Genomic DNA, 23,634 nt, shown 5'->3' on the forward strand with positions numbered 1-23,634 from the left:
GTTTTGTAAACTGGCCAAGAAAGTTCATCAAACTGAGATGGTTTGATCATGCCCTCTAATAGCCAACTCCAGTGGCTGAGTGCCTATCAGTCTGGAAGTATATGGTTCCCCTTGAAAATAAGGTTGCTTTTAGAGACATGTGTATAGCAGGGGTGGCTCACCTGTGATCTTTCAGATATTGTTGGATTCTCATTATCCCTGACTATTGGTCTGACTGGGGCTGATGGGAGTTAATCTAAGCAGCTGTACTTCATTTTCATTTATTTCATTTCATTTACAGTGGTACCTCGGGTTACAGACACTTCTGGTTACAGACACTTCAGGTTACAGACTCTGCTAACCCAGAAATAGTACCTCAGGTTAAGAACTTTGCTTCCGGATGAGAACAGAAATCGGGCTCTGGCGGCGCAGCGGCAGTGGGAGGCACCATTAACTAAAGTGGTGCTTCAGGTTAAGAACAGTTTCAGGTTAAGAACGGACCTCCAGAACGAATTAAGTTCTTAACCCGAGGTACCACTGTATTAAATGGGAGGATCCCCTCGGGGGAGGGTTACAATATAAAAAAAGGGGGGGGGAGTACATAACATAGTCACAAACAGAAACAATAGCGCCCACAGCATTTCATTAGCAGTACCTGGGAATTGCAATGGCTGTTTTGTGTGAGCCACCCTCAAACACAGAGCTGCAATCTTGGGTCTTGGATTGCACTGTTGCACAAGCAGAATTTAAAAGATATTGCCCACTGAATTCACCTTTCTGGGTCAGCAGAAACAGAGGAAAGCCTTTCTCCTTCAGACAAGATTGTCTCTTTGTTCCTGAGGTAGCCGTTACTTATTAAAGTAGAGGAACCTAACCTTGGCTCCTGCCCTAGCACCAAGATCCTAACATGAGATCTTGAAATGACACTAGATGGATTCATTCTGCAGCTCCACTCCCCTGGCTTCTAACCAAGTAGGTCAAAGTTTTCTACATTCCTCAAAATCCATATAACATGAGTGAGAGCCGTTCATATCCTTCAAAGTGCCAAAATATATGAAATCTAAGTACCACAATGCAATTGGGTTGTACCTTGATGTACAACTGGGCAGGAGGCAGAGCAGACTTCCTTCTCATTGCAGTTCAAGTTCTGAAGCAGAGGTGGGGGGGGGGTGCTGAAACAGGGGTGTTAGCAGTCCTACTGCCTAGCAAATGAATGTCCTTGTCCATCACTGTGGCATTTAGCAACTGAGCCTGGAAATAGTACATGATGGAGAAAGCAAGGAAAAAGTTTGCAGACCAGCAACCCAAGATTGATTTCTCTGCATCTGCATTATCAATGGCATAAGCATTTCGTGCAGCCAAGTCACACAGCTTATGCAATCATTTGCAAATTTGATGTCTCTATCATCTATCTATCTATCTATCTATCTATCTATCATCTATCATCTATCATCTCCTGATCTAGCAGTTTATTTAGGGCTTTGTAAAGAAGAAGTCATCCTCCCACTCCTTGAAGCGAGGCCTTGAGGCCCCTCTTCTTCAAACCAAGCTGGGCCTGGCATCCAAAAGCATCTTCACAAAGTCACCCCGGATGAGTCACTAAGATCTGCTTTGATGATTCATTGGGGGCCTCCTGGGACAATGGCACAAGAAGCATCTTGGGGAGGCCTGGAAGGAGAGGGCTCCTTCCTACGTAGATACAAACCCCAGATTGCATCATCTGGAAAAACCACACAGAAGACGGCTCTCTGCATACGGACTCTCAAGTAGGGGGCCACCCCCCCCCAAAAGAAGGAAGGAAGGAAGCGAGCGAGCCCTGAGGTGACTGGATGCTGATCCGTCTCCATCACGCCTTGGGGCGGCCTGTGCAGGTGGGGTCTTCTCATGTGACTCACATGATAAAATGATAAATACCAGGGAGCAATTAGGCTGAGGCAGAGGAAGCTCTCTGGCCCTCCCCACCGCCAGGAATATAAAGTGGAGAGGGTTGGCTTGCTGTGCATTCATTGAGCCCCACACCCAGGAAAGCAGCAGCGTCCTCTCTCAGTAAGTGCCCTCTCCTTGCTTCAGCGTTGGCTCCTTGCCTTAGGCATCACTTGCATCCAGGTTCCTGCATCTCTCCGCAGCATCCAGCGGGAGGACCAGCCGCCTTTGCCTTCTTTTCATCTCGTCTAGGCTGAGATGCGCTGGCAAGGAGGGGAAAGCCTGTATTCAACACACGCCCACCCCTCACTTTTCTCTCTCTCTGTCTCTGTCTCTTTGCTACAGCTTCTCAGAACTTTTCAGCAGCCGTAGGGCGAGAGGAGGGGACGACGGTCCGGGCTTTTCCTCGACGCCATCCTTTCCACCTCCTGCCGTCCCCACCAAGGGTTCCTCGGGCTGCTTCTCGACGTGGAGGAAAGCGGGCGGCGACGATGATGAAATACTTGGCGGTTTTGACCGTGCTGTTCCTAGTCTCGGCTCAAGCCTTTGCGGAAGAGCTGGGAGACAACGAGGAGCTGAATTACTGGTCGGACTGGTCCGATGGCGACCAAAACAAGGTGAGCGAAAGATGCTTTTCAAGCCCCGACGGCTAAGTCCGATGGTGGCTTTTTTTTCCCCACGGTGGCGCACGGGCGGTGGGGCGTTACTGGGATCGTGCTGGTTTTTGCTGTTGAGTTTGAACTGGTTCTAAAACCAGAGATCACGTCTGGGGAAAGTTCTGGACTTCACGGGTGCACAGCGATTTTCTCCGGGGTGTGTGTGTGTGTTTATTAGAAAGTGAGAGGAAGGCAAATCCAGAGGGTTGTTTTTTTTTTCTTTTTTCCAAAACCCTCGTCTGTCCATGCAACTTGCCAACATGTTTCTCCCCAGCAAAGGAATTCACAGCGTCGTCGGAGAAACTGCGGACGGTTCTGTGGATGCCCCGTTAAAGATTAGAAGCAAAGGAGACCGAGAGAGAAAGATATATTTTTTTCATCGCTAGCTATACTCAGAGCAGATCCCTTAAAAGTAACGGGCATGGATCCCGTATGTACATTAATTTCAACGGATCTACTCTGAGTAGGGCTTAGTTGGACGCCACCCAGCGCACTTGCTTTTTATTTCTTCTTTCATATTAAGGCTGCCGTCCTTTCCTTGCAAACGGCCAAGCCCCGACGAACGCAGGGTGGGTGGTTTATTCGTCGGACAGCGCCGCAAAACTCCAATCCGATGCGCGCTTAATCTGAGAGTAAATCCGAGCCAAGAGGGTGGGAGTTTGCTTCGGAGTTAAGCGTGTTTTAGATTCGGCTGGTTGCGCAGCCAGAGCTGAGAAAATGGGAAATTTTTATTCGTATCGGATACCGAAGATGCAGTATGTCTTTTAAGAACTCCTATACCATTCTAGTGGAACTTAACTTCTGAGCGGATTGCACTGGGAAGCGGCGCGCAGGGGTCGTTCGGAGTTTGATCCTTAAAATTCCCATTTCTTCCCCTGCCAGACCCCACAGGAGATAATAGATAACAAAGTTGAGAGGCTACTTCTTTGAGATTTGAACTTCCTTCCCCACCCTCCCAAGACTGGTTACATTAGCTCATGGGGCAAAAGTGTCACACAGGTTCCAGGTATAGGATAGAGGGATAGAAATACAGTGGTACCTCGGGTTACAGATGCTTCAGGTTACAGGCACTTCAGGTTACAGACTCCGCTAACCCAGAAATAGTACCTCGGGTTAAGAACTTTACCTCAGGATGAGAACAGAAATTGCGTGCTGGCATTGCGGTGGCAGCAGGAAGCCCCATTATCTAAAGTGGTACCTCAGGTTAAGAACATTTTCAGGTTAAGAATGGACCTCGGAACTAATTAAGTTCTTAACCCGAGGTACCACTGTAGGGAAAAGTCAGCTCTAAAGCGCTCCTGTCCTGTGGAATACCATTTCTGTCAAGCTCCACAGGTGCCCGCTATCTTTACCTTCTAGAAAGACACATTTGCTCCAACAGCCTTTCCAAGCCAGATAGGTGGGTCTTTGCCCTTGGTGTCTAGTTTGTATTGCATTACTTTTGTACTAAATGTATTGGTTGGTTGTGTGTTTGTGTTTTGCTGCTTTTTGCTGCTTTTGTTGTGCATCACCTTGGGGCGATTGCTTGGAAAGCAAATAATAAATTATTATCGAGAATAATAACAACAGCTCTGCCGGGTAGTGCCTGAATATAGGGATAAGAATCTGTGGGTCTCCCAGGTGCTATTCAGTTTGCTTACCTGCAAGCCACCTGCATGCCAAGGTTAGAGTGCATTCCCCACATTCAGGGTTGCCTGCAACAGCAGGATGTGGGAAAACACAGTATCTAGACCAGGGTAGACAGAGGTTGCTGGACTCCAAATCCCACCATCCCCAATCATTGGTTTTCTGGCTGGGGCTGATGGGAGTTGGAGTCCCAATAGGATCTGTAGGGCACCACATTGACTATTCCTGATCTAGACTATGCCGGTAGCACGGTGCCCATAAAACGGAAAGATGCTTCGGAGCCACATGAAACATGTGTCCTCCTGCAACAGTTCCTGGTCTTGCTTCCAACTTTGCACCAGAAAATTTGAAGCAGGAGGCTTCTGGGCAGACATGTATCCAATTTATTTAAAGACTCCAAGGTCCTTTCCATCCTTTCAGGTCAATTCCATCCATTCCCTGCTCTGTTTCAGATTGGAGTGGTGGCAGTGGTGGTTTTCTCTTCCCCCTTCTTTTTTCCAGTACTGGATACAACATCAGTCTTTGGGGATCTTTAAGGGTGATGGGAGACAATGGCAAGGATTCTTCTCTATCTGCATACTGATGGGTAGCTATTCACTGACACGCTAACACACAAACACAAACAACAGCAAAGTGCTCCTGAACTGTAATGCAAATTATAATGGGATGAGAAATAGGGAGTGATTACCAGTGGGCACAGGATAAAAGAGGAAAATATCAAGGGCAAGCTATATATTTCTTAATAAATAGAATATGCAGGCTAAGCTGCAGCTGTCAGTTTCTCTGAACTATGTTGTTTTACCTTGTCATACTGGGGTTCTGGGAAAACTTCCATAGCAATGGAATTTTCAAATCTTTATTGGCATGTGTATACAGGATTCCAGTAGGGTTCAATAACATAAAATCACTCATCAAAAACCTGCATCTAATACTTAAGTTAATGATGGATAACATCCACAGATCCTCACTGTGTGTTGCAGAAACCAGGCTACTAACTCTATCTTATCTCCATTCTAAGTAAGCATAATGAAGGCTACCTTACATCCGTCTGCATGCCATTCCCTACTAACAACCAACTGATTAATAAACTTAGATCGAATTGTCTGATAGCGGGGCAGTGCAAAAGAACATGCGCAACTGATTCTATTTGTCTCTGCCCACAGTAACAATGGATATAGGCAATAGGTGAATTGCAATGGGCTCTTAAGTTTGCTCCGCAGCGCTGCTCTCCAAAGGCATGTTTCTTAAGCAAATAATGTGAGACCGTGTGAGATTTTGTCAGTTTCAAGACTTCCTCTGCAGTTTGCTCAAATAATACAGTTTTAGAATGTGAAATTGGGTGCATCCGTACCACATATCACTCCAGGGTTCCCCACCCCTGCAAACGCAATGAGGTGGGATCTGGACTGAATGCCAGGGATTGCTTGCTATTACTTCCCCAATGGTTTAGAACAGGGAAATTGAATCTCTTTTACCTTCCTACAATGGGGGGGGGGGGGCTTAGAAGCCTAGCTCAGTTGGTAGAGCATGGGTTGTGGGTTCAAGCCCCACATTGGGCAAAAGATTCCTGCGTTGCAAGAGGCTGGACTAGATGACTCTTGTGGTCCCTTCCAACTCTACAATTCTATGATTCTATGTGACTTTCCAGGCATTGTTGTACTACAACTCCCATCATCTCTGACCATTGGCCATGCTGGGTGGAGTTGGAGTCCAGCAACATCTGGAGAGCCACAGCTTCCTCACCCATGGAATAAGACCATCTTCTGCCAGTTGGTTAGGTTGCTTGGGCTTGACAGGGAAGATGGCACCAACACAGAAGTTAAGACCCAGAATCATGCTTCAGTTTAGTGTCATACATGCTAGTCTTTAATTTTCATTAGAATCTGTCCTCTTAGTGATGGGGGGTTTTTTTTAGTGCTGATGAGGAAATGCAAGGGATTCTGCTACACCTTGAGTAAATGCCTACTAATTTCAGGGCAGCAAAAGTACATCATTATTACATAGTCATCAAAAATAAAGAGGACTAAAGATAAAGATAAAAAGTTGCGGGGTGGGGGGGAGTAAAAGGTCGTCTCCCAAAGATTTGGAGAGATGGAGCTCCTAGAGAAACATAGCATCCATTATCCATTTTCACAGGATGCTTAATCCTCAATTATCTTTTTCCTAAACTAGCCAACACACATTCAAATGTTATCATATTTAAAGTGAGCTTACACACCAAGTGATTGCTGAAACAACCACCACAGACCAGATACAACAGCTTTCATATCATACCCCACAAAACCTTAAGTGCTGTATGGGGCTCAATAGAATCAGCTGATAGACATCAAGTGACGGTTGACTGAGGGATGGGAAATCAAGCAATGTGCATTCATGGATGCAGCTTCATCCTGACCAAAAGCCACCTGGGTTGATTAGAAATGGTTGGGCAACACAACTGAGCAGAAATAGATTGTTGTTAGGTCTTGCTCTGAACCACTAACAACACCTTGTGATGTCTGAAGGCTTAAAGAAGATGTTCTAAGTTAATCTGAAGTAGTTCAGTAAGCAAGGGACATTCTACCTATTCCTTCGGTTCTCTCTGTCTCAACATCCACTTTTAAAATTTGGTGGGTGATCAAAACTGAGTTACACATGGAATTTGATACTAGCTGCAGCATTCAACTTTCTGAGAATCTTGAATTTTAAGAAATTCTCTGTCTAGTCTGGTTGGTTGGTTGGTTGGTTGGTTGGTTGGTTGGTTTATATCCCACCATTTCTCCCAAAGGACCACAGTCTACACCGACAGACAGGCAGGTTTTCAATATAACCTCAGCAGTTAGTGGGTGCCTAAGGGTTTGACACATTTCCAGTGGCTGGAGGAAGAAAGTCTTTGTTGCTGTGCAGATTCTCTTGCCCCTCTCCGTAAAAGAATTAACAAATGTGACTTGCCATGAAGTGTTGCAGTGTGCTGTGTGTCAGGGCTGGCCCCCATCACCAGGCAGAGTGAGCTGGCTGCCTGAAAAGTGGGAAGCAGTGGCAAGATGTTGGAAAACAGAGCTGCGCATCCTGCACAGCTTGCCCAGTTGCCCCTCACCTGTCCTGCTCAGGTGCTGTTAGAAGGTGCTGTTCCATTGTCAGTGCTGAATAAGCTTCAGTCACCAATCTGCTTGCCTTTGGTACCTGGAAAGGAAGGGGATGCTATTGTCTCATTTGCCTCGGGTAGCAAAACACCATGTGGATGAGCCCTGTGCTCACAGTTCTGGTCAGCCAGCCATGCCATTTCCCCTCGCTATTCCATTCCATTCCCTCTCCAACATTTGTTTGTTTTTCTGTTTGTTTTTCTCCCAAATCAGTCAGCATACCAAGATGCTAATACTCAATCCACACTGGACTACTTTTGAAGTTTCCCATCATCTTAAAATCTTGGGGTTCCCCAGAGCCTGCTGTTGCCTCCCTCTTGTGTACTATTTTGGCGACATGAACAGCGGCACGCTCCTCTGAACTTTGGGAATAGAGGGAGTTGTGCTAAAATAAGCAAATTGTTTTTAATAAATTTAAAAATAGCGACATTGGGATCATGGTGGCACAGAATGCTGTGCTGGTGTTGATTTTATTTATTTCTTTTTTTAAGTAAGTGTTTAATACATGCCTAACCACTGCGTATGAGAAGTAACGCAAATCTAAATTGTGGGTTGAGTGAGTCACACCTTCGTTCCAGCACTTGCTTTGAACTGATTGATTTGGGGAACATCTGGATTAATTATGAAAAAAGCTCCTCTGTGCACGTCTAGAGTGCCTCTCCTAAAATCCTGAGCAGCAATATATTTTGGTTTCAGGCTAGGAAACACGCTACGTCCAGCACACTCCTACTTTTTAAAAACAAGAGACCCAGCAGGGATGGTTTTGTGTTTATCTGGTGTGCAGTGATGAGCTTTGTTGCATGTGAGCTCACACAGAAGAACATAGGAAGCTGCCTAGTTTAGACTAGAGCATCTCAAAGGGGGGGGGGGTGTGCTTCAGTGTTTCCACTCCTATCTCCAGAGCCATTTCCAGAAAGTAGCCATGGGAGACTTTGATTCAGTGCCATGGGAGTTGTTATGTAGTCTCCCCCATGCTGTTTAACATCTATATGAAGCCTTTGGGAGCTGCCATCAGGAGATCTGGAGTGCATTGCCATCAATATACAGGTGACACCCAGCAGTGGCGTAGCGTGGGGGGTGCAGGGGGGGCCGGCCGCACCGGGCGCAACATCTGGGGTTAGGGCAAATCCACAGGTTAGGGGGCGCAAATCCACGGGTTAGGGGGCGCAAATTACTTGCCTTGCCCCGGGTGCTGACAACCCACGCTACGCCACTGACACCCAGCATTATCTCTCTGCTCCAACTGAATGAAGAGAGGTGGTCGAGGGGTAGACCAATGCTTGCAAGCAGTGATGGGTCAGATATGGGCCAGCAAACTGAAGCTGAATCTTGAAAAGACAGAGGTGTTACGTGTTATAAGTTCTGAGTCCTTATATTTGGGAGGTGGCCTGCCCTGGAAGGGGCAAGTTTGCAGTTTGGGCTTTTTTTCTGGATTCAACAGTGTCACTGAAGCCTCAGGTGACCTCAGTGCCTTTTTCCAGCTCTGGTTGGTTTGCCAGCTACAGCCCCCTTTGGATAGAAATGACTAGACTGCTGGACTCCATGGTCTGGTAACTTCCAAACTGGATCATGGGACGCGGGTGGCACTGTGGGTAAAACCTCAGTGCCTAGGACTTGCCGATCGTATGGTCAGCAGTTCGAATCCCTGCGGCGGGGTGAGCTCCCGTTGTTTGGTCCCAGCACCTGCCAACCTAGCAGTTCGAAAGCACCCTCGGGTGCAAGTAGATAAATAGGGACCGCTTACCAGCGGGAAGGTAAATGGCGTTTCCGTGTGCTGCGCTGGCTCGCCAGATGCAGCTTGTCATGCTGGCCACGTGACCCGGAAGTGTCTGCGGACAGCGCTGGCTCCCGGCCTATAGAGTGAGATGAGCACACAACCCTGGGGTCTGGCAAGACTGGCCCGTACGGGCAGGGGTACCTTTACCTTTACCTTTAAACTGGATCATTGTGATGTGCTCTATGTGGGGCTGCTCTTGAAAGATAACTTGGAAACTTCAATGGGTCCAAAATTCAGCAGCTGGATTACTGGCTGGCATACCCTTCAGATTTCATATAACCCTATTTTAAAAACAGTTGCTCTGGTTTCCAGTTCGTTTTCAGGCCCAGTTCAAGGGGTCCACATTAACTGAGACGACTCAGGTCTCAAAAATGGCCTCCTTCCCTCAGACCCTCTCAGGTGCTAAAATCAGCAGAGGGAGCCCTCTTGGTGGTGGGGTGGTGGCCCTAGAGAGGGCATTCTCTGTGGCTGCCCCTAAATTGTGAGACTGCTTCCCCACAGCGCTGTATCTGGCATCTTCATTATTCAGATTTTGGTAAACACTGAAGATGCACCTCTTTATGTCTGGGTTTTGACACTTGAGATGCACATTTTTGGGACCACTTTATTTCTGTATTTTAAAGTTAATTTAAACTGTTGTGTTTTACCTGCCCTGGGACCCTGAGGTGAAGGGCTGGTAATGAATGGTAATCTCCATCGTCATAGTAATGTCTACAATGGTTGACAGCAGCTTTCTAGCGTTTGAGTTCCTAGCAACCCTTAAACTACAGGGACCAGAATTCTTCAAAGGAAAGAATGTACTTTTAATGTGCTTTAATGTGCACAAGTCTTGACTGCCAACAGCTTCCGTCCAGGAAACATGTTTTCTGTATCGTCCATTGTATGTTGGGCCCAGCTTTTGGCCCAGCATAACCAAACTTCCTAAATATAAAACAGTGGTGGCCTTTATGTGTCCCGTGTGACAGTGGATCGAGTTTAAGTCCACATGACATGGGAATATGAAAGCTCCATTGCTTACCACACCCATTTAATTTCCCTTCCATGTCAACTCTCACATATACACCTGCCACAAACAGTGTCAGAAAAGTTCAAAAGCACACGTAAGCTTCTCATGTAAAAGCTCCTTAAGAGAACTATTAGCACATCCCTTAATGAATGCATCCCCATTGGGCCAAACCACATTTGACTCACCTGATGCTCTAAAGCAAATTTAAAATGTGCTGCAAATTTAAAACAATGCAACGCTGTGTGATGATAAGGATAATGATGCTAATAGTTGGATATTTTCATGAGATTCTAAATTTAACTGAAACACTGGAGCACCGGAGGAAATTGCATCTTACACTTCCAAACATATACATTCCTCTGATCTAAACTGTCCATCCTTGTTCTTATGTTTACCTCTTCACACCTATTTCAAAATGCTCATCACAGATCTTCAGCATCAGGTGTAGTTTGCCCCTAGTTTTGGGATTTTCTGACTTTGTATTTCCACTGCCCCCTAGCGGCCTCCTTGTGACAGAACATAGGGTACCGGTAACTTGATTCCAGATTGGATTTTGATTGGAGTTCTGTCTGGATTCTGTTCAAAATCTGGCCTTAGAGGAAAAGACATTTTCCTTTGCAACAGGATCATTTCTCCCTGGAGACTTTGGGAAAAGGCAGACAAGAAAAGTGAGGAAACTAAGGCACCATATGCTGAGTGATGCTTAATACCTCCAGACTGGAGGGCTTCTTTTTTCGTTCACCCAACATTGCGCTGTCAGTATCGCACACCGAGTGCTCCGCTAATAATACAATATCTCTGTTTCAGGAGGAGTTGCCTTTACCCTTTGAGCACTTCCTCCAGAGAATTGCCAGGCGACCAAGACCTCAGCAATTCTACGGCTTAATGGGCAAACGAGATTCTGGTGAGAACCCTTTTCCGATCTCACTCTTTCATGCAGCTCACTTGATTTATATGCAAGATGGTTTCAGCTAAAACTGTCGGCTCTTTTACTGAAATTGTTTAAACTTCCCTTTCTTTGGAATCAGTTTAAAATTAAAAGCCAACCAAAATGTTTAAAAGGTTAGATTTGTGAAGAATTAAGTTTATTATTATTGTCTATTTGTTTATTTCCACCCCCTTCCCCCCTTCTTCTTTTTCCTTTTTCCTTTTTTGTTTTTGTGTATCATTTTGCTTTGTGGTTTGTGTTATTACGGTGGAAAAAAATTTAATAAAAATTTATTTTTTAAAAAAAAATTAAAGCCACCGCAACTAACATTTAGTGGCTGGACAGAATGCGTTTAGCAAAACACCAAAACGTTTACATTCCCGTCCTGAAAAGTCCCATGGAAATAAACCCCCCTGCTGCATGCAATCAAAGTATTTTCTAGTGCTGGGCTGAAGAATTTCACCCAGTGATGCTTCATCATTTGGAAATATGGGCTTAATCTTGGAGGAGGGAGGAAACTCCAAACAGCATTGGGGTCTCTGCAGTAACAGGACCACCTCACCTCCTCTACTGGCAGAAGCTGGTGAAGCAGACAGGGATGTCCAATGAAACCTAACAGCCTCTAAACCTAACCTAACCACCGAAACCTAATCATTGCTACACAAGTTGAGGGTTAGGGTTGCAGCCTCACTGTGCATAATATCAGGGCAGCCCATGGTGAGGAGCCTCAAACTCAGATGCTGAATGCAGCCCTCCAATTCTCTCAGAGCACACCCCTCCCCCAGGCCACACCCCCTCACTAGCCACACCCCTCCCCCAAGCCACACCCCTCTCCTCAGGCCACACCCCTCACCAGGCCACACCCCTCACCAGCCCTGCTTCCCATCCTTCCTGAGAGTTTTTGCATGACTAAAATATGTCTTTGAGCTCTGAGAATGCCCTTTCCTTGCCTGAATGGACAGAGAGGGGTACATACAAAGTATCTAACTGTATAAAGGTTAAATATACATTTCTTCTTCTTCATTTTTAAAGAAACGAATTGTTATTGGTTTTTAAACAAATACAAGAACCGTTAAACGCTTTTCCAGCAGTACATCTAATTGTGTATGTTTTATCCATTGACTCTAGACAGAAACTGACACCTTCAGTGTTCAAACATATAACTTAACGTGACCTCTCCACTGAGAATATTGAGCTGCTGGTATAACAAGGTCTTGATTTTGATCATTAACATGGTTAAAGAAAGGAGCCCATGTTTCTTGGAAGGTGTCTCTGTTCGTTCTGACTTTAATTGTCCTCCTGTGTCTGGTGAGACGCTCAGACACTGCTGTATCCCAGATATTACTTTCTCATATGTTCAGGGGTATTTCAGTCTGGTTCTTCCATTGTTCAGCCATCGCTAACCAATATACATGTCTTCTTCCACCCACTCATGTCTCTGTCCCCCTCCACGACTTGCATACAGCCTCTGGGGTGTTACCCAGAAGGAAAGTTGGTCCTCAGGTAAAAATATATCTCCCCACCCATCAATGCACACACAGTAGTTGCAACAATACCAGTGAATCTGCTAAATTACACTGCATATAAAACCAGTCGTTAACAAAATCCATTTCATTTTATTGCTATATTTTGCATCCGGAACATCCCTCGCAGAGGGATTTAGTGGGGAAGTTGGGGAATGTATAAAGGCATGTTCTTTTTTTAAAGGAAGTTCGTGCAGGAAGCAATCCTGGCGTATTGTGCCTGTATTGAAAAGTGTTTCGTGGCCATGAATTATTTGGAAAATAATCAGTGCATTAACTGCAATGTAACGCTACTGAGCTGGTGCTAAACACTTTTGTTCTTTTCATGAAAACGACACAATGAAATGCCATCTCTACTACTTCAGCTAATTGTTTCTTTTTTTATTGTTTTCCAGGATACAGCCCTCTCTCCCATAAAAGTAAGTTAATGCTGGTTTTGCTGGAAATAATGCTGATTCCCTCCCCTACAATAATTCCCCAGTGTGCCGTTCCCGGCTGATTTCAATGCAACTGATATCCAGGACTGCAAGTTTACACCTGTTTCTTATTGCTTCCAAACCAGAAACAGGGAAATGCTGATGTACATTCTGGGGCTTCATGTGAACAAAAGCTGCTCTGTGATTGTCTGTACAGGGGACTTTGTGTAATTGCAAACAATATAATTCACGGATAATTTTTGCCAACTGGAAGGAATCAGGTGACCACTGCATGGCTCCAATCTGAATCTTAAGTGGGAGTCAGGACTTCTGAACACAGTGGCACTTACCTCTAAGTAAACACGCATAGGGTTGCTCTGAATTTCCATTGTGGCAACAGCTTGCTTACTCAGAAGTAAGTCCAAATGAAGTGGAGTTTACTCCCAAGTAAGAGGGGTGAGAGTCCAGCTTTGGTTCCCCTGAAGGCAACATGAATTCATACTAACTTTTCAATGGGACTTAGCCATGACTATCTACTGTTGATAGGGGCACAAATGTGCCCCAGTGTGTCATTGGATCATGGCCACTTTGTGAAAGTAATAACAGTATCGCTTATAGTCAGGGCTGGTTTTAATAGGGCTTCCATACGTCCAGAATTTCCCTGACATAGCTGTGATTCATCTGTCAAAAATGGCTTCCGTGAGGAATTCTCAAAAAGCGGCTAAAATATCCAGGAAAACCTGGAGGGAAGGCAGCCCATATTGTTGGTTTTTGTGTTGGTTTCTTGGTGATTTCTGTAAAAAAAAAAAATAGGTAAAAACGTCACTCAGAGATTTTGCAAAACAAAAGCAAAACAAAACAAAACCTCATAAAAAAAAGTTTTTTTATGAACCGCCCTAGCAGGGCAGTAATTGTTCCTTGCTAATTTGTCACCCGCCTCCATGATGGAACCTGGGGAGACCCGCCCCGCTTCCTACGCCCCTGCTCCTGAGTAGGCTTGCATGGCATTGCATTGTGATACAAACTTCATAGCCCAAGGTCTCAGGGTTTTTTTAGAGTTTGCAGACACATACACAAAATAGCACATTATTACTTCTGGAGTGGGAATGTCTTGTTCTTTGAACAGCTTGCAACCATAAATGATTGTTACAATTGTTAACACATTAATGCAAACTGCACCGATAGAGATTTTGGGTCAAACAGTACAACCTTGCACATGTCTGCTCAGAAGTAAGCCCCACTGTGGTCAATGGGACTTACTCCCGAGTAAGGGTTTATAGTATTACAGCCTAAATCTAATTCCAGCACTAGCTTGAACACGTCATTTGATTTAGGTTGTTCCATGTGATACTTTATATATAAGCCTAGGCAACAAAAACTGCAGGTTGCATTTTGTTAGAGAAAAAGCATATCAACAGAGAGAGATATTTTCCCCAAAACTGTCCAAAGCCATACAAATCCAAATGCTTTGATTTCAATAAGACCAATGCTAAGAGGGGTTTTTTGGGGGGGGGGGTTGTATTTTGCCACAAATTAATAAGACTCCTAGCCATCCGGGCTGGTGGCTATATTAAATCACTAGGATTACCCATTTGAATGACAATTAAAACTCTTCCAGCCAAAACTCATACAGCTGTACATAGTGGCTGCTTTCAAAATTATAGTGTGCTGAGCAATGCTGTCTCAGCTTGGGAGACAAATCTTTTATATACGCAGATGTCTGGCTTCTGAAAGCTTTGCCATTTATTTTGTCTTGATCAATAGTTTTAAATAGACAAAACTCTCTCCGAAGGGGGAATTTATAGCTGCCACTCGGTTTTGGGGTATTAAAGAATGGGGAAGTCTTTGGTCAAGTTAGCCTATTGCAGCTGTCTCCTTTCTGTAAGCAGTGGAGCCCAGGTGAGCCTTTACAATGTATGTTCCCTTTGGGAGGAAAAAGAAATAGAGACTTTTGGTGAGTAGATGCCAGAGCTTTGATCTAATCCAGCATCATTCTTCCAAAGCTTAGAAAGGAAGAAGGGGGCAGTGGCATGAAAGAAACACAAAGGAAAAACAGATAAGTTGAAAGAAACAGGTAGAGCAATAGCTGGCAAGTAGAAGGCACAGGAGAGGATACAGGTAACATCAGGAAGAATGTGTGGAGGGGGAGTGAAAGATTCTGCCAGCATCTTCTACTCTGGGCTGGGAAAGTTGTCTGTGATGCACCTAGATTGCACATTTCTAGTAACCGGTCCTTTCTATAGCACTTCTCGGTGCACAGCTGGTGTAATGTACCTGCCACCCTCCAGAAGTTACTTAACTACGACTCTCAATATCCATGCAAAAGTGTCTCTCAGTTCAAGGTAGTTTATTCAGTAGAGCAGAAGACTAAACCTAGGGTCTTAGGGTCATGGGTTGGAGCCCAACTTTGGGCAAAAAGATTGCTGCATTGCAGGAGGTTGAACTAAATGGCCCTTGTGGTCTCTTCCAACTTGACAGATTCTATTATTTATCCTTGCAAAAATTCAATAAGAACAGCTACACTGAGGGTCACAATTTGCCCAAGGCCCTGCAGTAAGCCCTGGTGCAAAGTCAAACTCAGTACTCCGACCAGTTAGTGTGACTCTCTAAAATTCACTTTCCCTACGCACACCAAAGGCTGTTAGCCTCGTCCTCAAAAAAAGTATTTTTGCAAGGCAACATTTTCTTACAGAACTTAGTAAATGCACTGTAAAATGTGTCATCACCCCCTATTTGAGCTCATTGGATTGGGACTCTTGGCTACAAAAACCAAGGAACTGTAACTGAAGCTAAGCCCCAAGAAACCTCAAGGTATTTTAAGAGAAAGAATTAAGCCATGATGCTTCCCAGCACATATTCCACCATTAAAGACAGCTCAAGAACAACTGTGGATTTCAACCGAGGCTGGTAGCTCAGTGACCACTATTTAACTGCTAATCCAAACCCATGTTGAATGAATAAACATTGGCAATTATTTGAGCAGGACAGAGAAGTAATAGATGAGGGGTACTGCTGTCTTTTCTTACACTAAGACCTAGTGAGGTGCCATATTTAATCATTTGCAGTTTGTTTCTACTATGTATTCACCATGAACACGAATTTCCATGAGAGAGAGAGAAAGCTGTATTTCAAATGTACTTAAACACCCCCAAATATATTTTTCAGGACATAAAACAGATTCATTTGTTGGACTCATGGGCAAAAGATCTTTAGATTCTGGTATGTATAAACTACAGCGAAGCCTGCAAGCACAACCTCTCTTACCTACTATTTAAAATAGTAATAATAATAAGTATGTTCATAACATATCCATCTTCACATAGGAAGTTGCCTCCCGCCATTGGCTCATCTTGCACCTGGAACCTGAGACTTTGTGCATGCCAAGCCTGAGCTCTGCCATTGAGTTTCAGTGCCTCCCTCAGTCAAACAGCTCTTGGCTGAAGTAACAACCAGTTGCATATTTTTGGGTGGCAAAACTGCTTCGTGGAGGGGAAAGGCACCATGCCATATCTCTCCAGTCAAACCTATCTTCACATTAAGCTGTCATTCTGTTGCTGCGAGTTTATCAAGGCTTCATTTACCCACTGAAAATGTGATGTCTGCTAGTGGGTCCACAAGACATGTAATTACTGAATAACAGGAAAAAAGAGAGACCGTGGTTAGTTTAAATGTGCTCTATAGACTATTGAAAGGTTTTAAAGGAACACCCTCTGCTATTTTCTTAAGTGGCGTAGGAAACCAAACTGCCTAACATGTTTAGCAATTATTTAAGCTTGCGTTGCAAACTATTTTTCTGAAATTCCAATTGTGGGTTGCTTTATTTCCAACCCAGTAGCGTTCATCACTGCAATATTATGTCGGTACTCTGTTTAGTTTTACAAATTGCTATGAATCATGAGCAATTGAGTGTAGGGTTTATCTCTGGGTAAAGTAGCCATTAGATACTAAGGCACTTGCAAATACCAATTGACAGATTCAAGCTCGAGTTGAGATTCTGTTCCTATTGTGATATGAAAATACAAGAAGTGCGAATAACCATGTTTTAAAAAAATATCTTATTACTTCAGAATTGCTGTAATGTATAGAATAATTTACAGCTAGTTGCCTAAAGTGAGCATGAACAATAGATATTCATCACCACACTTGGAAACTGAAATATTCTAGCCTGGAAGATTAAGTTCCGGTTTCAATCATCTCAGTATTCATTGTTCTTCTCTTCTACTCTGGTGTCACCCACAGAGCCTGAGTGGCTGAAGACAATGAAATATATAGATCTGATTGCAGAAATGAAAAGAGGACAGTGTCTTTCATTGCTAGAGATATATACCAGAGTTTTGTGTACAAAAAACCCCCCTCTTATTGCATTTTGGTGTGCTGCAGAAAAACAAAACAAAAAATGGGAAGTGGTTTCTTTTTAAAGAGACATTTTCCACACTTTAGTTCAATCAAATGCTAAAGTAGTACTGACATACCCAGTAATTTATTCACTTCAGAGTGGTCCTTTTAAATTCAGTGGGGCTGCTTCAAAATGTCCGAGCAAGATTGTGACCTAGCTCCAAATTCACTGTGCAACACCAGAGCTCTGGGATTAGTCACCTACTGGAAATTATGTAACAGTAACCTGAAATTAAGAAGTCTCCTTTCTGAAAGATATTGTATAGACATTAGAGATGGCACCAGGGTTACAGGCAGACGGATAGCTTTTGAGATATTTTGAGCTGTAAGGGAGTCAAGCAAGTCATTGCCTCCCAGTTTCCCAACTGGGAATATATGGTTTGTATAAGCTACTGAGCATGCTCAATCCTTATTATGTTTTTTTGTGAGGAAAGAGTAGCCTCATTTTGTTTTGCTCTTTTTTAAAAAAAAGGTTTTGTACATCTGCCTTCCTTGGGGTTCACACAAGTATGTTGATACCTCGCTTTCGCTTCTCCAGCATCCAGTCCTGTCAACACTCAGCCACCTGAGTCTGCTGTTATAGGGAATGACAGCACTGTGCAAACATTAGCAATCGCATAATATCATTTTCTTTAGGTGTCTCTTCCTATGTTAAATAAACTGTCATTGAAAGGCTCTGCCTCTAGGAGAATTGAACCAAGGCCTGTTCCAGACCATCCAAGTGTCCCTATTTTCCAGGGACAGTCCCTGATTTAGAGAAGCCGTCCCAGTTTCTAATTTGATCCCGGAATGTCCGCTTTTCCTTAGCATCCCTATTTTCATGGAAGAAATGTTGGAGGGGAGTTATCTGGCCCCTGAGCCACCTGAAGGCAGCCCTGTATAGGGAAGGTTTTCAAATGTTTAATGTTTTATTATGTTTTTATATATGCTGGAAGCTGCCCAGAGTAGTTAGTTAGGGCAACCAAATCAGATAGACAGGGTATATATAGTATAATTACTATTATGGAATGGGTTGTCCTGTTTTCATCAGAGAAAAAATGGAGGGTGTGCTGTTCTAACTAAGGGGAAGGGCAGATAGAAACTCTGAATGCTTGTGTGGAACTACTTTAAACTGAGTTTGCTGTGTGGGTCCATTTAATGCAGCAATGTCTTCCCTGACTGTAAGTAACCAGGTTCTCAGACAGAGGTCATTCCTATTGCCTACTAAGTAATCCTTTATAAATGGAGATATACAGGATTGAACCTGGCAACTTTTGACGGTATGCAAGTCAACTACTCTATCTATGATCCCATGAACCTCTGACCAGGCATTAATCTGGACTGAGGTCTTGGCCTATTGTTCAGCGAACCTGGTGAGATTCTGCTGCTTCCTTATGCATTCAGGATTTCGGGACTTCTTTTTAGAGTAGATGACTGGTAGAATCCATCAAGCAGCCAGGCTGATACCAAGTTAGGAACATTGCTTGTACAGGAAGGGGTTGTTCACAAGTCTTTGGGGTGGTCAAAGTTCTGAAAGTGACTTTTGCTACTAATATGTGGTGCCCTTCCCTTTTCACAGGTAGCTAAGATAATTTTTCAGCCTCTCTCGTCTCCTCAGTCTAGCCCCTCTGAGGCACCAGGGAATGTAGCCAGCCTCTGTCACACTGCCTCATATGCCACCAGTTCTCCCAAGTCTTTCAGCCAGCCAGACCTCCTAGGCTTTGTGAGTCAGACAGAGGCACACTCCAGGCTTCAGACCTGCCCTGAATATTGCCAGCTGACCCATGGAGATTGTCAGCTAATGTCACAGGCAAATGAAGACTCAACCTGCCACACTGAAAGATAAATTTCTTACAAACGCAGAATGAGTATTATGCAGCACATGTAGCAGTGCCAGTTCTGCAAATCAGAGTATACAAAGTATACAAAGCACTTCGTTTGCTACACCCCCTCTAATTCCAACCTCTTAACATAATGAAGAGCAAGTTTAAACTAGAGGCATCTTTTACTACAACTGCTTCCAGTTCTGTATTTCTAATCCGTTGCAAGTGTGGATTAGAAAAGCCCCACTCGGAAAACCACTTTATCTCCAACTGTAAGAGCAAATGGGCGATTAAACTAAATCTTGACTGTACAGGCCCTGATGGAGCCCTGGTTCTTATCTTGCAGCAAATGTTGAAGACAGGAAAATTCATGTTTAAGGAAAAGTGTGCCCGTGTGGGCCTTTCTCTGCTTCCTCGGTTCGACTGACATTCTAAAAATCCACCCCATAATAGTGAAATGCAAATAGAAGGGGCAGAGAGAGCAGAGCAGCTACCTTCCACATTTAGCCTGTTGCATGCTGTGTTTTTTTTCTCCTTCTCCTTATTGGATGATGTGAATTTTCACAGCAGCTGATAATATGAAAAGCCGGTGTGAAGGGGTCTTAGCTGCTCTTCCAACACCATAGGCAGGGCCACCTTGCCTATGAAGCAGGGTGAGGCAGCCGCCTTGGGCAGCAGACCTGGGTGGAGCAGCAGATCCACCTGCTGCCACCTCTGCTGCCTTCTCCTTCTCCACCACAGCACCTCCTCCTCTCATCCCAATGCTTCTCTCCACATTCCCCTTTCATTCCAATGCTGGTTTTCACTCCTCCCTCTCATCTCAACTGGCAGCAGAGGTGCCATTTTGTGGTTCACCTCAGGTGCCAAAATACCTTGGGCTGGCCTTGATCGTAGGGTATTGCAATGCTTCAGAATTTTTCGCTATCAGAAATGAGTGGCATCTCATTTGACATCTAAGTTAACCAGTAAATGAGCAACTGTAGCCACAGATCGACAATTAAACACCTCACTTCATCCCAGCCCCAAACCAATGCTGGCTACTGTGCCACGGGGCATTTCTTGAATAAATGAGTCAGCGATGTTAGTTATTATTTGTCAAAGGATGGGGAATAAATTTGATTCTATTTGCATGTAAAGACAAACCGACCTAATTCACAAAGGGGCATATATTAGGAGAAATTCACATTTTTATGAGGACTATTTAAAAAATCACAAACAGATATGGAAATCTGGAGAACTGAAGTTAAGAATGGGGGGGGGGGCATGATAAATTGAAATTGAGAGATTTGCCCATCCCTAGTTAACTGCTTTCTTTTTGCTGCTTTCCCTAGTCTCCCTTATCTTTTCTCCTCAGCATCCTGCACCAACAGTTCTCCAAAGGACTTCCACTTTCTTTCCTCACCATTCTGAGCCCCTCTTCTTTGCCAGCTCATGTTCTAAAACCACTAGGAGCAGAAGACCAGGGGTGAGGACCATGGAGGACCCTCGAGATGCTGTTGGATTCCAACTCCCATCAGCCTCAGTCAGCATGGCCAATAGTCAGGGATCATGGGAGTTGGAGGCCGACAGCATCTGGGAGCCACAGTTGGTACAGTAACCATGACTGATTTCTAGGGAAATTAATGCACTGGCAAAGGCACACACTTCAGTTGGGATGCAGAAGCGCAACTTGAGACCTACAGAGGAGAGATCAGACAGGTGGGGAATGCAAAGCACAGTACATTTCACACATTGAAACCAAAACTATACTGGAAGGAAGGACACTCTTGGCTGCAAAACACCTGATCGCAACAGCCTTATGCACAGCTTTTTCCTGGTCTCAATCAGCTGTGAGATTTGGGGACAGGGAGGATGTCATAAATTTGGATGCTCTACCATATTAAAAGTTAACAATAATCTGCACAGAAAATAAACATGTGAGAGACTCCTGCTTTCTGTCCTCACAAGCTAGGGGATGCGCAGGCTTTAACTTGTGGGAACGCTCATTTGATCCTCCCACACCTGTAATCTGAAGTGGCTTAGCCCAGCAACAGGTACATGAGACGAGGCTACCAACTGGGCTTCTTATTTAGCAGCTTAGCATGAGCAGCCCTCTGTGCCAGTCCAAAAGTTATTGTAGCAAATGCTGTCAGCACTACTGTGGAGAGAAGGGATGAAAGGAGAGGTAGAAAGGTATAGTGAAACCATAGGACGCCACCATTTTCTCTGGTTTTACTTTTTGGTACTTTGGGGCACTATCTACAAAGGATGGGTCCCACCCAGCGCTTGCCTCTCTGGGTGCTAAGCTACCAAGACAACCCTGATTTCAACATTGGCCTCCCCAAAGTTCCATATACTCAAAGAACCACAGAGGTAGAAGGTCCTATAGACTTAACTCCATATTCGGAATTGGCAAGGCAGGATCTTGCAACTACACCATTCCTGACCAATGACTGCCTAGCCTCTGCTTCAATACCTCCATCAAAGGAGAGCCCACCCTTTCTCTTGTCAAACAGGTTCTTCTTATGTTCCTTTGTTCTCTTCTCCAGGGTAAACATATGCAGCTCTTTCAACCATTTCTCATAAGACTATCCTGTCACCCTCCTCTGGATATACTCCAGTTTGACATAGGAAGCAGCCTCATACAGAGTCAGACTATGGATCCATCAGTAATGTTCACACTGAGCAGCAGTGGTTTTGCCAGTCCTACCTAGAAGATGCTAGGGACTGAACCGGGGACTTTCTGCATGCAAATCAGATGTTCTGCTATGGACCTACAGCCCTTCTCCATCCTTCTTCAATGTCAATGGCTTCCTTAATATGTGGTACCCGAACTGAGCCTGGAAGTCCAAATGCAGGCTATAGTGGAATAAGCTTATGCTTCTAGACTGATTTACCATGATTCATACAATGTCCGATAGCCGAACGGCATTCAAATTAACATACCATGTTTTGTTGTCGTTTTGTTTCCCTCCCAGGATCTTCTGAATGGAATGCAGCGCAGATGTACGAAAGGAGACGTAAATGAGACTTCCCTGTCCATTCTATGTTGAGATTTGTTTGTTTAAATGGCCAAGTTAGTGTAATATAGAAAAGCCATTGCAAGGAATTATTTATTTAAGACTGGTCTTTCTTTTTTTAACGTTGTAAATTTAATTAAAAAAACAAAACACAATTATTTCCCCCCACCCCTTCCTATTGTGGCATTGATACATACAGTAAAGTGGTATGCGGAAGATGGATTCTACTATGGCAACTCCGTACGGAATAAAGAAATCCGTGGTGTTTCACAACAAAGCACATTATTTGATATGTTCTGTGAAAGAGATGTTCACCAAATGTTTTAAAAAAGTGGTAAAGAAATAATAATAATAAACCTTTGTTAATTTATAGCAATTGTATCAGCTTCACTACCAACGCCAACTTGCTCTGGTGTTTAGTGCCTCAATTTGTGTTCATAGCCAAAAGGGGGGGGGGGGAATGTACTGTAATTTCTGTAGCTAAACTATATTTGTATCATTGCAGCATGGTTTTTTTTGTTTGTTTGTTTCATGCACACACATATATTTTAAAAAGAGAGAGCTTTAAATGTGAATCTAGAAGTCTTTGTTTCATTATCTGGCATTTTACAGCAGTTAACACTTTAAATAAAAGAAAAATCTACTCTGGAGATTTTGCAACTTGCAGGGAATGATGTAATTATTTCAAACCGAAAGGCACTGGATGTAAACACACACACACACACACACACACACACACACACAGCAGAGTGGGCGTGCAAGCAAGATGGAGATGGACAAATTAGGTATTAGTTGTGTTTTCTACCTTCTCTTGACTCTAATCCAAGTCCGGGGTGGGGGAACCTATGACCCTACAGAGGTTGTTGGACTCCATTTCCCATGATCCCTGACCATTGACTTTGCTTGCTGGCATAGGAGCTGGAGTCCAAAAATATTCGGAGGGCCACAGGTTCCACATCCCTGATCTAAGTAGCTAATAGCACTATCCTACACAGGTATACTCAGAAGTCGATCTCATTGTTTTCAATGGGAGTTACTCCCGAGCTCATAATCTCCATAGCACAATCAATGGGTCCAAAGGGAGGCCTGAGAGTACACAGCTGGTGCCTATCAAATATGGGAGAAGCATATGTTAGGTGTCAGGGACCGTGCTGAGGAGGGCTGAACTGTGAAGGAATGGTGGGAGCAGCTAGGAGAAGAAACACTGGAACAGAGAGGGTTAACAGATTCATAGTCTCTGGACAGCATTCCCGCCCCATCCCTAAGGACACGGAGAGCCCAGAGAGTGTTAGAACAGAAAGCACAGAGGGTACAAACTCAGATTACAAGATGTAGGAGTGACGTAGATTAATAGGGATGGGAGGGGGTGAACCTTAATTGGGAGCACCAGCATTCTAGGGGGACACTTTCTTTTATCCCTCGGCTTTCCCTTCATTTGATCTGCTTATTTCAGGCTTCCTCAACCTCAGCCCTCCAGATGTT

The 23,634-nt window shown here is 44.2% G+C and overlaps 1 protein-coding gene across 2 annotated transcripts; it reads left to right on the top strand.

Annotated features, from left to right (window-relative positions):
- Positions 1-1,907: 1,907 nt before the first annotated feature.
- On the top strand, positions 1,908-22,816 carry TAC1 (tachykinin precursor 1). Of its 2 annotated transcripts, XM_028751182.2 has the most exons (6): positions 1,908-2,025; positions 2,248-2,519; positions 10,897-10,993; positions 12,936-12,959; positions 16,122-16,175; positions 22,111-22,816. In XM_028751182.2, the coding sequence occupies exons 2-6, from the start codon at positions 2,394-2,396 to the stop codon at positions 22,158-22,160; spliced, it is 351 nt and encodes a 116-aa protein (XP_028607015.2). In that variant the 5' UTR covers positions 1,908-2,025; positions 2,248-2,393; the 3' UTR covers positions 22,161-22,816. The 2 variants fall into 2 exon arrangements, with proteins under 2 accessions (XP_028607015.2, XP_028607017.2); XM_028751184.2 differs by lacking the exon at positions 16,122-16,175.
- Positions 22,817-23,634: the final 818 nt, after the last annotated feature.

The sequence above is a fragment of the Podarcis muralis genome, chromosome 12 (genome assembly GCF_964188315.1).
Source record: "Podarcis muralis chromosome 12, rPodMur119.hap1.1, whole genome shotgun sequence".
NCBI lineage: Eukaryota > Metazoa > Chordata > Lepidosauria > Squamata > Lacertidae > Podarcis > Podarcis muralis.